Source organism: Drosophila busckii, chromosome 2R (assembly GCF_011750605.1).
Source record: "Drosophila busckii strain San Diego stock center, stock number 13000-0081.31 chromosome 2R, ASM1175060v1, whole genome shotgun sequence".
NCBI classification, from domain to species: Eukaryota; Metazoa; Arthropoda; class Insecta; order Diptera; family Drosophilidae; genus Drosophila; species Drosophila busckii.
The window spans coordinates 9048141-9066483 of NC_046605.1; the positions used below are offsets into that span (position 1 = coordinate 9048141).

An 18343-nucleotide genomic window follows, 5' to 3' on the forward strand; every position below is an offset into this window, starting at 1 on the left:
TACTTTTTTATTAATAAAACTAAAGACTCATAACAAAATATTTTATTTTATATTAATTTAATTAATTTAATTTAACTAAGAATTAATTCTATATTACAATAATGTAGCCAGAGCAACTGAGGCCTTCAGGCTGCATAGCAGTAATATGCTGAATAATACATGCACAACTATTGAATATATTAATTATTTATTTTATCTATTAATTATTCATTTGCTTAACGAAAAGCCAATTGGTCTCGCCTGCAGTACAGGTTATCATAATGTCGGTTGAGCCCATAGATTGCGCATTTTATTTTACAATAGCTGCGACCTTTATAAATATATTTTTCCCACTCTTACCTAGCCGCTCTTTATATGCATAAAAATATTTGTTAGCACTCTGCCCAGTTTCACTGCCAGCGCTAATTGTCATAGTTGACAGCTTTTGTCTGCCAGCTGGCCATGTAGCAGTCAGGTAGAGAGAGACAGAGAGAGAGAGAGAGTGAGTCTATTTTTGTTTATTTTGCCGCTGCGCGCGAATCAAAGCCGAACTTATCTGAACTGATGGCTGCCATTTTAGTGGACAGTTGCGGCTGCTATCGAAAAACAAAAAGTAACGCAAATGTCAACGCGCTGACGTTTGCTAAGTGCTTAGTTGAGCAATCTGTAGCATATTGATTGACAATAAAACAAACTGCGAGCGCATTGTGTGTGTGGCAATGAATTGTTGAGTTGATTGAGCTGAATAAAATTGCTTTAAAAATAGCACAAGCGCAGGTTGGTTATTAATGATTTGGCACTTAATTAAAACTAGCGCTGCTTGCAACACTAACAGATTAAACAAAAATCTGTGCAAGTTTGTAGACGACAGACAACTAGGCAAAAGGCAAAGGCAAATGCAAACGCAAGCACTTTCAGCCAGTTCAGCCGACGCTGCTGCAAGTTAATTTATGGCAGTCAGATAGCAACACACACAGACAGACAACAATAACAACTGAGACTTGGGGTAGCGTAACTCAAATGGCGGCTGGTTAGAGCACAAAATTTATTTTCGCCCTTCTTTTTGTTTTGGCTGTTCAAGATTTTTCTGTTGTTGCTGTTTTTGGGTTTTACTGTCGGCTGTGTTTGTGCGAAAAGTTTTGCTAATTTGCGGTAATGTTAATGCTGAACTTTGCACGAAAATTAGTCAAGTTCGCTGTCTCGGCTGCTGCTGCTGCGTCGACTGTGGCGCCGCGGATTTGAGCGCCAATGTAACGCCAAAGTGTTAAGTTGGAAATAAATGTTGACACTTGCGGTAAAATGAAGTTGCGCCTTGCCGCAACATAAACAAAAGCGCCAAAGCAGTTTAAACTCACACACACACACACACAGCGAAGGGGCATGAAATTAAGTTCGGTGCCCGAAAGTATGCAACGCTGCCTGGCCTGCGCACAGGTGCGCGCAAAAGTTGCTGCCAAAGCCAACCCCTCGTCACGACGCGCTCTGTGCTCTTGGCATACGGCCGGACTGCAGTTAATTATGAGTAAGTTGGCCCATAACCGCAACACTTGCATTTCCTTTCAGGCCGACAGGAGCCGCGTGTCCTGGCACAACAGCTGAGCTATGCCAAGAGCTTGCCAAAGTATTTCCACTGTCTGTGTGTGTGTGTGTGGTAAAATTAATTTATAAGTTGTTGTGCGCGCGACAGTTGCGGCACACGAATACACTGCGCAAAATTATGCATAAGTATCAAAAAAAACTGAAGCTAAATATCTTTAAAGCAGGCACAAGCTTAAGGCTAGCTTAACAATATTATTTATCATATATTATATATTTATTATAAATTTTTTTCAGTGCTGGCCATATCAAAGCCAAGGTACAAGTTTGGCGTCATTTAAAATTACGACACTTTGGCAAGTGTGGCCGGTCGGTCGGACAAAGTGTCATATGCTGGAAAATTGAACAAGCGCACACTCCCACACTCATTAAACAATTTATTTTTTAGCATATAAATTTAACTCGTTTAGCTGATTGCTTAATTTAATCTACTCAACGTGATTTATAGTCGCCGACCCTGGGGCTTTTCTTTGGAGATAAAGGCTTGCAATTCATCTTTGCCATAAATCAGGCGTTCGATACAATGGGCTGACAATTAGTTGTGCAATCGGCGCGGCGCATCTGTTTGAATTAGTGTTTATTAAATAAATTTAGTGCTTATGTAAAACTTGAAAGCGCCGCTGCTCAAAAGGCGAACTTGAAGCGCGCTTAGCGGCAGTTGCAGCTGCACGCTTGCCACGCTTGCAACATGTTTGTGCCACGCCTGCTCGCATTGCAGCTGTGCCTTGCGCTGCGCCACATAAGCTGCGCACACGTTGAAAATCAAACGCTGGAGCAATCGCTGCTGCAAACGCATCCATGGGAGTTGGACGCGTCGCTGTCGCTGGAAGTGCAGCCCATGGACATGTCCGAATTCATTGCTGTATTTCCTTTGGCTGAGATACGAACCGCTTTGCGCGCTTATGTACGCGATGTGCCTCGGGAGCGGCACATGGTAGAGGATTTGAGAAGCTTCAACATTACCGAGCGACTAGAAGCTGCCAAAGAAGTGTCCGCTCTCAAAGCCTTGATACGTTTCTTTAAGCACAAAGGCGTTGATGTCATTGAGCTGGCAAACCAAATGCGCGACGCTGCTGTGCCCGATCTGCTGCTAGAAACTGAAGATGAGCTGCCTACTAAAATGCATTTCTACAAAGCGTTGAACGAGGTGTTTGATCGCCTCAATTACTTTACGCTTAAGCAGCAGTTAAGGCAAATCTACGAGCAGAAATTGGCCACAGATGAGCAGTTTCGCAATCTTGATCAGGCTATGGCTTCGTACAAGTTTCAGGAAATCAAGAGTAGCCTGCGACGCTGGTTTGGCACGCTTATGGTGCTTTATGTACGCTGTGGGGAGTTGGCATGGAACTCAACAAAAAATATCTAAACAGCCATGGACCATGTGATCCTTTTGTTATTGTTTTCCTTATAAATAACTAGATTAAGTTGCCCCAGCGGTAACAGCAAGTTTGTTTGAACTAAATAAAAATGAAAAGAATTGAAAAAAACAACAGGCAAGGAAAGAGGCAGAGCGGGAGAGGCACGGAGTGGTCTTGCAGCTAAAGTGATGCTATTAAATATTAGTTTATAGCTTACTCACATGTCAATCAATTTAATAATATAAAGCGCAGTAAACTAATTTCAAAGAGTTTTATTTTACATAAAGTTAATCTTCTTTAATGCAATGCAATTAGCATGATTAGCTCAACAATTAAGCGAAAAATAAGTCGATATTTGTTAAGATTATTCAACATAGCAATTGTAAAATGCATTGCCAAGAACTATGGTCAACCCATCGGTAACTGTTCTGCGCTTCACATGTTAGAATTACTAAGCAACGTTAAATTAGCAGCTGATATACTTGAGTAAATTCTGTCTACAATAAAGACCAAAACATAATGTAAATCATATCTTTTTTTTTTTAATGTTTAGTTATTAAACTAAACTTATCTTTCATCTGAACATTTATTTTCCGGCTTGCTTGCTCATGATTGCTGTTTAGTTTCCTAAGAGAGAAATTCATTTATAAATGACAATAGTTTAAAACCACAGCAATATAATTTTCTTAAATTAATTGCAATTATATACAACAAATCAGTTTTATTTAAATAATTTTTCTTTCAGCAACAATAAGCTACAAAAGTTTTACATTTTTTCTTGATCGCAAGTATACAAGACATTAATCAATAATTAATAAACCAATGTGAATTGAATAAAATATCGTTTTAAATGAATTTCAAATCCCTTAGATGTGTTATAAATGGACATGCGACAAAGATTGGAAAAGCTTTGAAAAAGCTTTGAGTTTTATTTTGAGCGAAAAAAATAAAAATTATAAATAATCACTATTATTGATTTTTATTTTTGTTGCTCAAAAGTAATGATTACTTCTAAGTTATTGTAATAAAATCATAAGAATCTATATATAATCAGTATAAGGTAATTTTTAAAATAAAACTTGATTATAAGTCCCTGATTTCAATTACAATGTTGACTAATCATAACAAATATTAACTTATTTTTCGCTTAATTGTTATGCTAATCATTAGTAATTGAAAATAATCGCATGTATTATATATTGATTAATCAATTAAGTAATCGTTATGTCTAAGACAACTAGAGCTATGCTTAGTATAAATATATCGGAGCTAAGCTACGCCCACGCATAGCACAAAAAGAGGTTACAGCTTGTCACTTTGCATCGAGTTGAGTCTACTCCATATAATTTACGTTGGAAATATTGCGAAAATTTTGAAAGCTGTCAGCGTTGACAACGACAACGATACAATTATTGGTTTGTAACTGGCATTAGTATCTGGCAGAGGGTGCACGATAGGGGGTGGTGGGCTTGTAATAAATCAAACCAAGTGAATAAATCATAACTGCGACACACACACGCAAGAGTATTTGATATGCATTTCAGAGCAATCAGCTTTTTGATGTATGTATGTGAAAGTGAAGGCGTTTGCCACAACAACAGCAACAACAACAACAAGAGCAGCAGTAACAACAACAAAGGCAACGGCGACAACATGGAAAATAATGACATGAAAATTGAAAATTTTATTCCTACTTAACTTGCTGAATGAACGCAATGAATATATCAAGCAAACAATATGTACGTATGTGTGTGTGTGTGTGAGGTGTTTGTAGATATTTTATGCACAGTTTGACATGCCGCATGCGAATTGAAAGCTTGACTGACTGACAGTCGAGTGACTAACTGAGTGAGTGACTGACTGACTGTAAGAGTAACAGCTGTCAAAGAATAAATGACACACATACAATTGCAAAAATAACAGCGGCAATGACGCATTTTGATTTTGTTTTCGCTGCTTTAAATAAACGAGTCGAGTTGAGTTGAGTTGCGACTTGATTTTTGTGCATGAATCATGATTAGCATAAATCAAGTAAATCGAAGCATCAGGCGCTTGGGTGTCAATTAGCTGCAGCTGTGTGTGTCTGTGTGTGTGACACACATAATCAGTTTAAATTAGCGTTGAATAGCTCAATTAAATAATCACCTCATCATGCTCCGAGTAAAAGTCAACGGCGGGCGCAGACAAATCGCCAGAGCAAACAGTAGCAAAGCAAACGCATTGCAGTCAACATGAGTTTGCCACGCCGCGCAGCGCTTAAGCTGCTCATTGCCATCAGCTTGCTGGTGCTTTGCAGCGAGGCCGTCTCGCTGAGCAAATCTCAGGAGATGCAGCACATGGAAATGGAAGCTGTGAACAGCAGCAGCTGGACACCGCCCATGCCCAGCGAAAGCGGCTCCAGCGAGGACGACGAGGAGGAGGAGGAGTTCAGCAGCGAAGAGGATCATCTAATTGTGCCCAACACAAGGCACCAGGTGGCGCCAGCGCCAGTTCCAGTTCCACTGCATGTTGTTGAGCAATTGAACGTTGCCGACTTTCTGGCGCTGCTAACAGCGCCGCAGCTGAAGCAAACGGTGAGCAGCTACTATCGCCAGTATCCGGATGTGCAGCGCGCCTTTAGGTTTCTCAGCTGCGCCTACTGGCTGGACCTGATGGTGCGCACCGAGAGCATGCCGGAGGTTTATGCATTTACAAGCTATTTGAATGCCAGCGGACTGGATGTGCCGAAGCTTATCAAGATTGTGGTGCTGGCGCTGCGGCCGCCGGAGCTGGACCTGCCGGAGCCAGGCAGAGACGGACCCATACCGCCAGCGGCTAGCGGTGCGTATGAGCAATCGACAACTATGCAGACAACAACTGCATGAACTTCGCATTTAATTAAACATATTTCTGTCTACAGAGATAGTTGGCACCACCACCACCACCACTACTACGACCACCACCACTTTGGAGCCACCACCCAATGGCATTGTCGAGCTGGTCGAGTGCATATTGGGCCAGCTGCCCGTTGAGCAGATGGTGGACATATTTTTAGAAAAAATGGAAAAGGATCAACAGTTCAACAAACTTGTCGAGAGCTTTGGCAGGCCCGAGTTTTTACAACTTTTACACAATCTGCAGGTGAGTCCACGTAGCACGTAGCACTAGCAATAAAAATGAAGAAAATTCTTTAAACAATTCGAGGCTCGACAGACCGCGGCTGTCTAATAATTTTTGCCTCAAGACGTGAGTGAAATATTCGAGCAGCCAGCTCCAGTTCCAGTTGCTTTATTAGGTTGCCCCCCCACCATGCTTTGCTATATATACAAATCAACTTCCGTTTTTACTTTTCGTTTTCGTTTGGGTCGCTCGCTGTATTTTAAAGCCAACTTTTTATATTTCAAGTGGCTCGAGCGCTTTTTGCCCTGCGCTTCTAATTGGCAATTGAGCTGGCCTACGTGCCGCACATATTTATTGTAAATTTCTCTCTCTCTCTCTCTCAGTCATGGCCATGATTGCGCAGTCGAGCAAAACACGCGTGAGTTTTTAGCCCACAGAGCGTCAATTTATGTTTATGTGTGAAAATATGCCAATTGATTGTGGCCGCCTATAACTAATTGAAAAATGTACAAGCTGCTCTAGCAAAAAAATCAAATAAATTTACAGTGCAGCCAACAAGCTTGAAATAATAAATTACAGATTTGTTGCGGGCAGTGCAATTAATTTAAGTTGTAAGTCACAAGTTGAATTTGTTTATTTGCTTGGGCAACCAAATTCTTAGACTGTGATCCTTGAGATGTGCAGCTGGCATTGCAGCATAAATATTAAGCGTTAATGCAAATTAATTTATTTTGTCTCTTACAAGAGCTGCTAATTTTTATTAGTTTAGTTAATTCATATCATTGAATTTTTGCTTTAATTGAGCTGAAAATATAAAAATCAAGCGCAGCTGCTTCTTTTAATTTCTTAAACTCAAATTCAACTTGCAGAATTATTTCAGTGAGAAAACCAATAAAAATTGGTAAAAGCTTAAGATTTGAAGTATTTATACATAAAAAAGGTTTTTGTTATAATATTATATGACAAATGAAATTTATATAAATTGCTTATTAAATGTTGAGCACTAAATACAAAAGTTATTAAAGCTTATAAATACAACAACAATAAAAGAAATTATAAAATTGTGCGCTAGATTAATTAAAGGCTTAAATAAATAATAACATGCCATGTAGGCTCCGCTTGGTAATATTTCATAGATAATTATGCAAGCCGCATAGAAATCTAAAGCTTTTTGATCTTTTTTAAGATAAAATTTAAATAATAAATAAATTATAATACTTAAGTGTTTAGCTGATGTTAAAGATAAGTTGGAATAGCATTTGTAGTTCAAATTTAGCACTGACTGAATTATTTATTGAATTCTCTGAAGTCTCCTTCGCATACTAACAAGCAATAAAACTTATTTTAATACTTTAATATTAACATAAATTTAATTTACGCCCGCGCATGCAACAAAATTAAAAATAAATTGATAAATGTTACGCTCAAAATCTTGGCACATTTTGAGCTTTAACTGTCACCCTCAGCACCCAAAAACACATTTAACTGCTTTTAACTAATAAACTGTTTTTACTGCATTTCTTACAGCATTCCACACACATGCGTAATCTGAGCTATGTGCTGATCGCCAATAAAATCGACATAACGGAAATCGTTAGATTGATTAGACAATATTTATCGATGCTCAGCCTGTGAGTGAACGCAGTGCAAAATATAAAATATGCCAGGCAGAGCATAAACTAAACAATACAATAAAATTGGTAGTAACTGCTTAAAGCTAATTGTGTTGATGGGAAGTGAGAATGCGAGCATATGTCTAAGTATTTATAGCAAGTGTGTGTGTATGTGTGTGTGTGTGTGTCCCCATTGGGGAGTTGGCTTAAGAAACTGGCGCATATTAATAACGTTTTAACTTTGGGCCAGAGGGTTAAATGAGGCAAAGGTGGTGGCTTTTGCTGCGTCAAAAGTTTATCTGCGTAGCAAGTAACAAAAAAAAGAAAATTGTGTTGGAAGTTGAAAATTGTGAAGCTGCTGGCACTGATTTATGCCGCTTCGCTTGGGCTGTGCAACAGTTGCAACTCGCACGCCACTTCCCACTCCCCACTCGCCACGCTCTTAATGTTGGCGTTTATTTGAATAAACTGAAACTTGTGATTTCGACAGAAAGGGGCAAAAAAGTTGGCAAAACTTGCGCGCTTAACTGATTCTCAGCGGCAGGTGTCTGCTAAAAAAAAACGAAATGAAAAACAAAAAGTGAAGTGGGAGCGAAATTTGTATTTGGGCTGTGTGCCCAGGAGAGTCATAATTTAGCCTAGAGTATATCAATAAATTACACAGTTTTTAAAGTAGATAAAGCCGCGTTGCAAGCGCCTGATCAATGAGCCGCCAACCCTTAGCCTCTAGCCATGGTGGATGTTTATGCGCTAGCATAACTCAATGTGCACCCAATTGATTGCCCTTTGGCCGGCCAGCCGCCCAGACATAAGCAACGCGTCGTGGCAGCAGCAGCTCCATTAATCAATTACTGACGCACCCTCTGCGACTGCGACCGAATCACAACATGTCACACAAGTGTCTAAATTCAATCTGCAGAACAACAACAGAAAAAAAAAACAATGAACACATGTTTGTCAGCTCACCTGGGCGACAACTGAATCAAAGCAAATGTCATTGAAAGTTGCCAACGTAGTGTGAAAAAACGTTTACAAAAATCTGAAATTTCTTAGCTTTAGCGGTTTAGTTTAGTTTTGGAGCACAAAATTCAACAACGTATTGTTAATAATGAAATTGTTAACGCTTGTGCAGAGCGCGCTCGCCTGCAGCAGCAGATGGAGGAAGTGCGCGCAGCCACAGCTGCTGAGCTCGCTCAGCTTGCAGCAGCTGCAGCAGCTGCAGCGCTGCCTGCAAACGGATCTGCTGGCGTGCGATGCGCGCTGCTCGCTGTTTGTGGCCGCTGTGCACAGCTATCGCTATGAGCAGCTGCTGCAGCATTGCCTGGCGGAGCTGCAGTTGTCCATCGACGATATCTACGCTGTGCTGGGCAGTCTGGAGCGCTTGGAGCTGCTGGCGGCGCAGCTGCAGCAGGGCAACTATGGCGGCTATGAGGCGCGCGTTTATCGACTGCTGCACGGGCTGCTGGTGCAGCATGGCGAGCGTGTGGCGCTCAGCACGCTGCAGGCGGCAGAGTTCGAGCCGCTCTATGCGCATCTGCAGATACCCAAGCCCAGCTGCAGGCCCACGCACATACTGGAGGTGACGCCGAGTCTGAAGTGCGCGCATACGCAGGCCTATGCGCGTTTGCAGGCGACGCATCAGCTGCGCTTGGGCTTCTATGCGGTGCCGCTGCAGCAGCTGTACGCTATGCTGACGGTGGGTGGACTGCCGGACAATGGGCCAGTGCGCATTACCACGGACTTGGAGGAGGCGCTGCAGCTGGCGCAGTTGGGCGTTGCTTGGGGCGCCTCGCGTTTGGGCGCGCTGCTGCGTTGTGTGGCCATTGTGGAGTTTGCGCTGGTGCCGCAGCTGGTGCAGGTGGAGCAGGATAATCGCCATGCTGTCATTAGCGATGCCAGCTGTCTGCAGATTTCATATTTGCTCTGCTTTGGCGAGAGTCTCGCTGCGCAGCCCGAAGCGCCGCAGCGCCAACTGAAGCAGCAGCTGCAGCAACTGCTGCTGCCCCTCACTTCGCCTTGGCCCAAGCTCACCGAGCGTGCTGGCGCGCTTTTGCATTGGGCTCATGGCAATAAATACAGCCTCACACTGGGCGTATACTTGATGTGCGTTTGCCTTACGCCGCCCAGCGGCAGATGCGGCCTGTTTCACAGTTTAGCCAGCAGTGCAGCGTATGCGCTTCGACGTGGATTTCTCAAATTGTAAAATAAATTCCAGCGGCTGCCTTATTGACAAATGTAAGCACTTTATTGCTAAAGTGTTTATAATTGTCAATAAAGTAACTGGCAACTGGCATGCAAATTATTATTAAGCTTAAGAACTCTCTAAAGTCACTCGCTGCGGCTATAAATAACAACAATTTAGCATTCACAAGTGACGCAGTCTCAAAATTTATGCGCACATTTTCAATTCGCTTTTTATTTTCACAATTGTGCGAAATTCCTTGCGGCCATTGGCACAGACGCTGGTCAGATTTTCACAGTGTGTGTGTGTGTGTGTGTATCAGTGTGTGTGTGTAGTCAGTCAGTCTATGCACTCTCAAACATACTGAAAACTTGGCATTATGTGCTGCTGGACACTTTTTAAGGGTCGCACAATTTAGCAGCTTGGCTGGCCATAACAGTTGCTCCTTTCATTTTTTCTATTTCTACCCTTTTTTATGTGTATGTGTGTGTGTGTGTGTGTGCTCGGCATTTTTTTACATATGCTTGTCTCGTTGCTGCTACAAGCTATGCTGGGAATTTAATGCTCGCCCGCTGCCAACTCTTAAAACTTTAGTCCAGCCACATTGCTGGCATTCGCCAACGAAACTTGTCCTCCGACTTTGGCATTCGCGTAATGCTCTCCAGCACATGGACACACCCTTAGCATATCACTGCATCCAAGAGTTGCAATTATTGTAGGCTCGACAACAGCACAAACTTTTTGGAGTTTCAATGTAATTAAGTGTAAGCGCTTTTTATTTAGATTATGCAAAGAGTTCCACACGCATTTTAAATTACATTTGTTTAGTCACATTAAAGCCTCTAAAATTCACAAAATATACTAAGTTTGTATATTGAAGTTCTATGCCCCTTAGACCAGTGATAGTCTTATAATTATATTTAATTTATTTAGCTGTCGCTTTGAATTAAAATATATTAGATTATTTATTTGCACAGCAAATTAAAATAGAAAATAAAGCAAGTGTAAATAAAATTATTTAAAAAATAGTTTAGTTTACTATAAAGCTATATTCCAGAATTTTGGCCAGATCCAACCCAAATCGCTTCTCACGTTACCTACCCATAATAACGTTAAATTATTAATTAAGTTTTTAGAACATAATAACATACTAAGCAGCATATAGTTAACTGTCGAGTCGATGTCCTTAGTAGCTAGCACTCACCACTTTTAGTTATTATATTAGTTTGTATAATAATGAAGTTCGTAAATAAAATAAATATACTTATAGCCTAGATCCAAAATTTTTTTTATTTATTTATTTAATATCTACTATGAACAGTCGATGGGTAAAAGAAAATCATTTCAAATTATATTTAAAAGTATTTAATATTGGCTTAAGCCGAGTTAGATTCCTAAGTAGCTAATGCTTTTAATTGGAAATAGTTAGAATTGGGAAAAAGTTGAATTTTATAAAAAAAAGCAAACTAAAATGTTTATTACTATAAATTGAAAAGATCGCTACTAGTTTTTAAAAGAAGGTTGCAAATATTTAAAATTTGGATCGACGCTGGTTCAAGTTTGTTCAGTTATTATAGCGGTAAGTGCGTTTCTTAGCTACAGCGTCAAAGTTTATTAATTAGGCACAATAAGTTGTTTTTAATAATAATAAATATTTGCAATTGCTGCTGCGTCAGAGCGATTGCCGCTAATATAAAACAAATTGAGAGCTGTTACTTCTCTTAATAAAACGTTATGTAAAAAATAAATAAGCGCAATAAATGAATGAGAGCTTAAATTAAAAAATATTGAACTCATAATATTTAATTAAAGTCCTTAGACATTTTTCTTTTGCCGAACTAGGTATCATCGGCACTTTAAAATCATGCAGCCCCCCACTAAGCTAAGAGTCAATGTCATAATATTTCATTTTTTATAGCAAACTGTATAATATACAATGTTTGTTTTATTTCGTGTTTATATGCGTTGTATTTTTTTATGACTCACACATATAAAAAATCTTTTTTTTTTTGTATGGACTGCTAAGTTGTTTTTTTTTTCTGCGTATTTTACAGGTTAGTTGGCATATCATTATCTGAACTATTTATCAAATTTGGTAGCTTGTTATGGGTTTACCCTTTGGAGTTTATGCAGTTGCTGAGCTGTCGCTGCTCTAATGACTAATCTGAGACTATTCCCAGTGCTGTAGCCAAGGCAGGCAGCATTACCAGCAGCCATTAATAAACGCACACATCAAACGCTGGGGCACTGTCACATAAAATTCAATTTAGTGGCTTTTATGCGACGACGACGCTGGCAACAACAATAGCAACAAATACTATGCTGTGAAAAGGGGCAGCCGGGGCAGCTACCCACAAAAGGCAACGAATTTTACGCAGCTAAGCTGAATGCACATTAGCATGAGCTCTGGAGTACACACAGGTTAACTATATAGGGAGACACTCAGCTCAAGTCTGGGGGGGGTGGGTGACACGCACTTACGAGCTAAGGTCTGAATGAGGTGGCCGCACCCCCGACTCGTTGCACTCGACCTGAAATCAAAATAAATGTCAACGTTGCTGTCATACAAAAGGCACCCCAAGTGCTCACACCCCGCACCCCGAACCCCGCACCCTGGCAGCGCATTTTGGGGTCTAAGTTTTTGACTTCCTTAATGACAATGTGGCGACGTCGACGTCGACGACGCTGCTGCTGATGATGACAACAACCACGACGAGCAGCGACAACGTCATCAGCATCAGAGCATCAGCCACGTTGCCACAACTTGATGATGCAATTTAAGAGCTTTTTACTCAACCCACCACCCCAACGCTTTTTTGCTTTTCGCTCTTCTCTTTTTGTGTTGATAATCTAACAAAATTGATAAGGTGTGAAATTCCTGATTTTATTTACTGGCGCGAGCACAAGAAGAAAAATGCTTTTCTTGCTTGCCAATATTTTCTTTTTTCGCTTTTCGTTATGTTTTTTTAGGCTTTGATGTTTTTTCTGATGAGCTGTTTGTTTAGTTTTTGATGTAGCGCCGGCGACACTTGAGTTAAGGGGGGAGCGCTCATCTATTCAACTTTTTTCTTTTTTTTCTGCTTAGCGCCATTTACATTTTAAACGAAATTTAATCCACTTTATGTGCCCCAAAATATAAAATAGAAACCAAAGCGTTTGCCAGCGCTTTGAAATTTAAATAAATACGGAAATTGACTTAGCAGCTGCGATTTGCAGCAGACGACTCTACCTTATAGTAAATAAATGGCTCAGGCCTACACGACGCAGCTTGCTACAGTTTTTCACTCTTTTTGCTGCAATCGTTTTGCTTGGCAGGCGTAATTATCGGCACGTCAATTGCACAAAGCCGCTGCGAAAATTGTTTAAGCGTTGGTCAGCCATAAATTGATTTGTATGCCAAACAAAGCAAAAAAACGAAAGAAAACATTCACACAGCCCATCAAAGCATTCGATTTCAATTCGAACTGCAGCACAAAAAACTGAAAGCAAGTGAAGAAAAAAAAATTGGAGCAGTTGCAGCTGGCGGCGATTGCTTTGAAATTGGCAGCAGTCAGCGCAGTTGTGTGGCAGGTGCAGGGAAATGCAGTGGAAAACGCAACATGCATATGCTGCAGGCCAAATTGTAGTTCAGCTTATAGCAGACAATTCGAAACTACTGTTAACTATTGTTGGCCGCAGGCTCGCTAAGCTTTGTAATTATATTTAAAAAAGAAAAAAATGTGCTACAAAGCTCAAGCGCTGCTCTTGTTACAATTAATTAATGCCCTTAACTAAATAGCCTAAGCTCGAACGCTGTTTTTGACAGGCTTTGTGCAACTTGTCGTATGATTAATTTACAAACGAAATGCAACATTGGCACGCAGACTGGGCACAGTTTGATTGAAGCGACGACACCAGTGCTCGATATGCTCGAATGAGCGAAGAGATTGTTTAATTATTTGAAATACGTGCTCAAAGTGAAGGCTTTAGTGTGTGTGTGTGTGAGAGCGTTGCCAACCAATCAGTGCTGCGCCACAGCGATTGGCAATGCGTTAATGTGTGTGTGTGCTTCAAATGTCATGAGCACTAGCTGAGCTAATGCACTGTGGAGATATTGAAACGCTTTTGTGCACACAAAACAATACAAAACAAAGTAGTAAAAGTAAGCACAAAATAAATGTTAAGGGCATAGCATATTTAATTAAATTAGGCGACATAAATGTTAAATATATTTCAATTAGCAATCACAAGCAGTCAGTTTCAAGGAAGCAGTTGCGTTTTTTAAAGTTATATTTAGCTATATTGTATTTGTTTATACAATAGCTAAACATACAATAAGCTGCATTCATCTCTCTCTCTCTCACTCACTTGAACTGATTCTCGCTGTAACATTATCTTCCTATAAGCAACAATAGACTACAATACAATAAAATATAATACAATAAGCATAAAGACGCTGCGTTAAGCGATTGCAATTGAGTTTCGCTTGTTTAATTTAACCAAATTGGCCTACAACAATCAATCTTAATATTTAGCAAAAATAGTTTGAATTGAGTTTGTTGTTTTGATAGCTCTCATTATCAATCAAGCTTGAGTATGTAAACAAATTGTTTGAGCATTATAAAATTTTTAAAAAATTCATTACAGAAAGAGTATAAATTAAACTTTAACCCCCTAATACTACTTTCCAGAATAATGGAAGAAATGTGTTCAAATATTTTTTTTTAAAGTGAATTGTGGCTTCTGAACTTAAATATGTACTCGGAAAGTGCATAAAAGAGTTCTTAATGCTTCTACTCGTAATTTGGTGTTTAATTAACTGCTGATAAATATTCAATAATGTCTCAAGACACGCTTACGCCTTAGAGGGCTAAATATTTGCTAAGATGAAACTAAAAACTAAAGATAAATTTATAGTAATTAAACAAATAAGTAGCTCTAATATATTGCCAATGCATTGGCTTCAATATACCCACAGTGCATTGCTTAGTTACCACACACACTCACATGCAAATAGTAAAAGCGCATAGCAGAGTAGCTGCTACTGAGGAAGCGCTTTTAACACACATATATATGTATATATGTCCGTATGTATGGCTAGCTGGTCAAAGGGGTTAGCTTAATGTCGTCTGCATGCGTTCAAGCAGATCAAAGTGCCTCCAACCTGCTTTTGACTTCGTTAAAGTGCTCACAGCGCATATAATGCCACCAAAGGGTCAACCAAGTGCCTTTCGCTCATGCGAAGCTTGTACGCCAATATCGAATTGAATTTGGTGTGCGAGTGTGTGTGTCGCACTCAAAGCGCTGATTAAAAATGCTTTCAATATATTACAGCAAGCAGGCATTGATTAAAGGCTAAGTAGATTGCGCATACGCAGCGTAGAGAGTTTGAATCTAAATTAAATATAAATAAGCCAGCAACATAAAGCAGCATTTTATATGCTGTTAAGTAATGCATTTCAATTTATATAGTAGTAATTTGTATATATTATAGTAAGCTATTTATTTGAATAATATTGATTAACATTAATTTGTATTAAACAAGTGAAACTAATTTGTTAATATTATTTTAAACTATTCTTTTGAGTTATGCATCTAATCAGTGAGCAAATAAAAGCTGCAATTTATTGATTTAAACATTTGCGCTTATTGTTTTGCATTTAATGCTGAGGCACATAAATAAATTTCAATTGTATTATATTTAATATGTGTTAGTTCTCTCGGCTTTGACATATTTTGACGCTTGTTTGCTTTATGCTGCGCCATGCAATTGCCACAAAACATTGTCAATCGTTAGCTGGCGCGCATTATCGATGCACTGGGGCGTATACGCGTTGTATGGAATTGTAGAATGACCGCAGTGTGGCCCGCATCACATTGCTGCTGACTTGTTGATTTTATGTGGGAACGCGTGCATATGCGTTGGCTCCATAGAAATATGCCACCATATATAGTATACTATATATACAGCAATTCGCAACAGTTGATTTGAGTGTGGCCTAGTGCCGATTGCCGATTGCATTTCAGTGCGCACAAATGCACAAAATCAATTCGTTTGAATTGAGGCGTAAATTATGCAATGTGCAATGCGCTCGCTCTTTATCGCATTTGCCAAACGCTTATGTTGTCACTTGGCCTGATTGTGCCACAAATTTATGCCACAATTTGCAGCTGCTGCTGCTGCCGCTGCTGGGCTAAAAATTATTTCTTATTATGTATGCTAATTGTAACAAAATAAAATTAAATTGCAGTTTTACAATTTAATTTGATTTGCAAAAAAAAAACTAATCACAATCGAATTGCAAATTTTACGCGCGCTAACTTAATTAATTTTGTTTTCGCATAATTTTAGCAAAATTCATTTGCGGCAAATTTGATTAGAGCACGCACACACACACGCACACACAGACAGACAGCCAGACAGACATGCGCAAAAAGTTTTGGTAAGTCCGCAGCCGCGCGCACAAAGTTTTTGTTGAATGCGCGATAATGTTGGCAGTTAACTTAATTTTGTCACATTTAACAACACGTTAAAAACAGCAACAACAGCAAGTAGAAGACTCAAAAGCCACACTGGCTGACTACCAAGGGTAGAGCGGTGGAGAGTGAGAGAGCGAGCAGTTAGTGAAGTTCAACTTGAGGCACACACAAGCCGAGCCAAGCGCAACGGCAAAGAAGATAAACAATGCAACATGCTGACAAATGAGTGATGGCATATTACATTATATGTCTATGTAGTAGTGTGTGTGTAGCTTAAAAAAATGACGTTAAGATAGCAAGTTTAGCAATGCAACAAACTGAATACTCTACAAAATGCAAGCTAATATAAATAAATTGTAAACGCTGTCGTTTGCCCAATTGACATAGAATGAGTTTGCGTGCAGCATTTAGTTTTGCTTTAAAAATTATGTATTTCATTGCTTTTATGTTTATATAATAAAATAATCATATAGCCTATGCAACTTCTATTTATTTTTGCTCTGCTGCAATTCATTGCAGCTTTGGCTTTAGCCCTGCTGCAACTCCAGTTAATGAAAGAGCATACAAATGCAGTTAGCAACGCTGAGCATGAACTGAGCATCGTCGCTGGGCTCTGGGCTCTGGCGATATGCGGTGACGACAGGTTAAAATTTGCAGTGCCGCAAAGTATGCAATACAAATTCAGTGCGCGACATGAAGCAGACGCGAGGCTCATCCTAGCAGCAGAGTTCTCGGCTTTCTACGCTGTTGTTGTCGTCGTCGTCAGCTGCAGCAATGTAATTTGTGGCATAGTGCGTATTATCACACACACACACACACACACACACATGAAAAAGGACACTCGCATGTGAGCATAAGCAGAGCCCAGGCGCGTTACATACACTAAGTGAGTGAGTGATTCGCCAGACAACGAGACTTGAAGGCAAAATGTTAAATGACGTTGCCAGCGCCAGTCGCGTGTGTTGCGCTCAAATTGTTAGCCGCGATCTTGTGCATTATGCGCTTTAAATGCATTTTTGAAGTGAAGCTTGTTGTTGTTTTTATTGTTATTGCTGTTGTTTGCATATAAATATTCTATATGCGTGCATTTTATTTATGATTGCACTACTCAAGCCCATGGGCGCCTCGCCCCCAGTGTGTGTGGTGCACACATTTTGATGGCATCATCTGCTTCAGGCGCCAATATTTATGTGCGGGGCCAGCTCAAACGCATTGTCGTGGTCGTGCTCGTTGCTTTTGTTTTCTGCTTTGCTTTATTTGCTGCACTTAAAAGCGATTAAATATAAATCAATATAAAAATTTGCATATTAAAATCGCGCATACGCTCGCTCGCTCGCTCGCTTGCTTATGCGTATGTCGATTATACAATGGCAGTCACTTCGCTTTGTGCTGCACACTTCTGAACGTTTATTATGTGCAAAGCAGCTTAACATTTATTATACAAATACTCGGCGTATAAAGCAAGTAATATTTTACGACTTGAGCAAGTTGCAAGCATTTTGTGCAGACAAGTGCTGCCTTTGTGTGTGTGTGTGTGGACTTAAGCTGGACTTAAGCTAGCGCATAGTTGCACAAAATTATAGCTCAAAGTAACAAGTAGTCAGCACAGTGGACGCTCGCAGGTGGCAGCGATTGCGTATTGAATACATAAATCAAAGCAAGAACAAAATATAAATGAATTTTAAGCAAGCAGCAAAAGATTCAGTTAATAAATACTAAAGAACTTGTTTTCCCCAATCCTTGCAACAAATGTTGGGTCTGGCTTAAATGTATAGCGAGTTTAAAGGTTTAAAAATAAATGATATAATTATAAATTACCTTTAAATTTTATATTTTACATATTTTGTAAAATATATGCACTTGAAAGATTTTTTTCTTTGCTGTCACTGTTTGACATTAAATAAATAAATAAATAAATAAATAAATAACATAATTGTTAAACACAAAATGTTTTCTTAAGTTTGATTAAATTAAGTCTAGAAAATATCAGCAATAAAAAATATTAATAAATTGATTTAATATGCTACATAAATAAATATACATAAGTGAACATTAAC

General features: G+C 39.5%; 2 protein-coding genes across 2 annotated transcripts; both read left to right on the forward strand.

Moving 5' to 3' along the window:
• The first annotated feature begins 5147 nt into the window (after nt 1-5147).
• Nucleotides 5148-7739, forward strand: LOC108595671 (CG4409). The gene is made up of 3 exons (XM_017980950.1): nt 5148-5753; nt 5833-6053; nt 7560-7739. Exons 1-3 carry the CDS (start codon nt 5165-5167, stop codon nt 7665-7667), a joined length of 918 nt encoding a protein of 305 aa, XP_017836439.1. The 5' UTR covers nt 5148-5164; the 3' UTR covers nt 7668-7739.
• A 913-nt stretch (nt 7740-8652) lies between these two features.
• On the forward strand, nt 8653-9958 carry LOC108595595 (protein mono-ADP-ribosyltransferase Parp16). The gene has a single exon (XM_017980858.2). It carries the CDS (start codon nt 8754-8756, stop codon nt 9846-9848), a length of 1095 nt encoding a protein of 364 aa, XP_017836347.1. The 5' UTR covers nt 8653-8753; the 3' UTR covers nt 9849-9958.
• The last annotated feature ends 8385 nt before the right edge of the window (nt 9959-18343 follow it).

What these genes read in the sequence shown, in the direction of transcription:
- LOC108595671 (XM_017980950.1), top strand. Translation starts at nt 5,165, where the DNA reads ATGAGTTTGCCACGCCGCGCAGCGCTTAAGCTGCTCATTGCCATCAGC. An exon ending in CATACCGCCAGCGGCTAGCG is followed by an intron (nt 5,754 to 5,832) that starts GTGCGTATGAGC and finishes TTCTGTCTACAG; the next exon opens with AGATAGTTGGCACCACCACC. An exon ending in AACTTTTACACAATCTGCAG is followed by an intron (nt 6,054 to 7,559) that starts GTGAGTCCACGT and finishes CATTTCTTACAG; the next exon opens with CATTCCACACACATGCGTAA.
- LOC108595595 (XM_017980858.2), top strand. Translation starts at nt 8,754, where the DNA reads ATGAAATTGTTAACGCTTGTGCAGAGCGCGCTCGCCTGCAGCAGCAGA.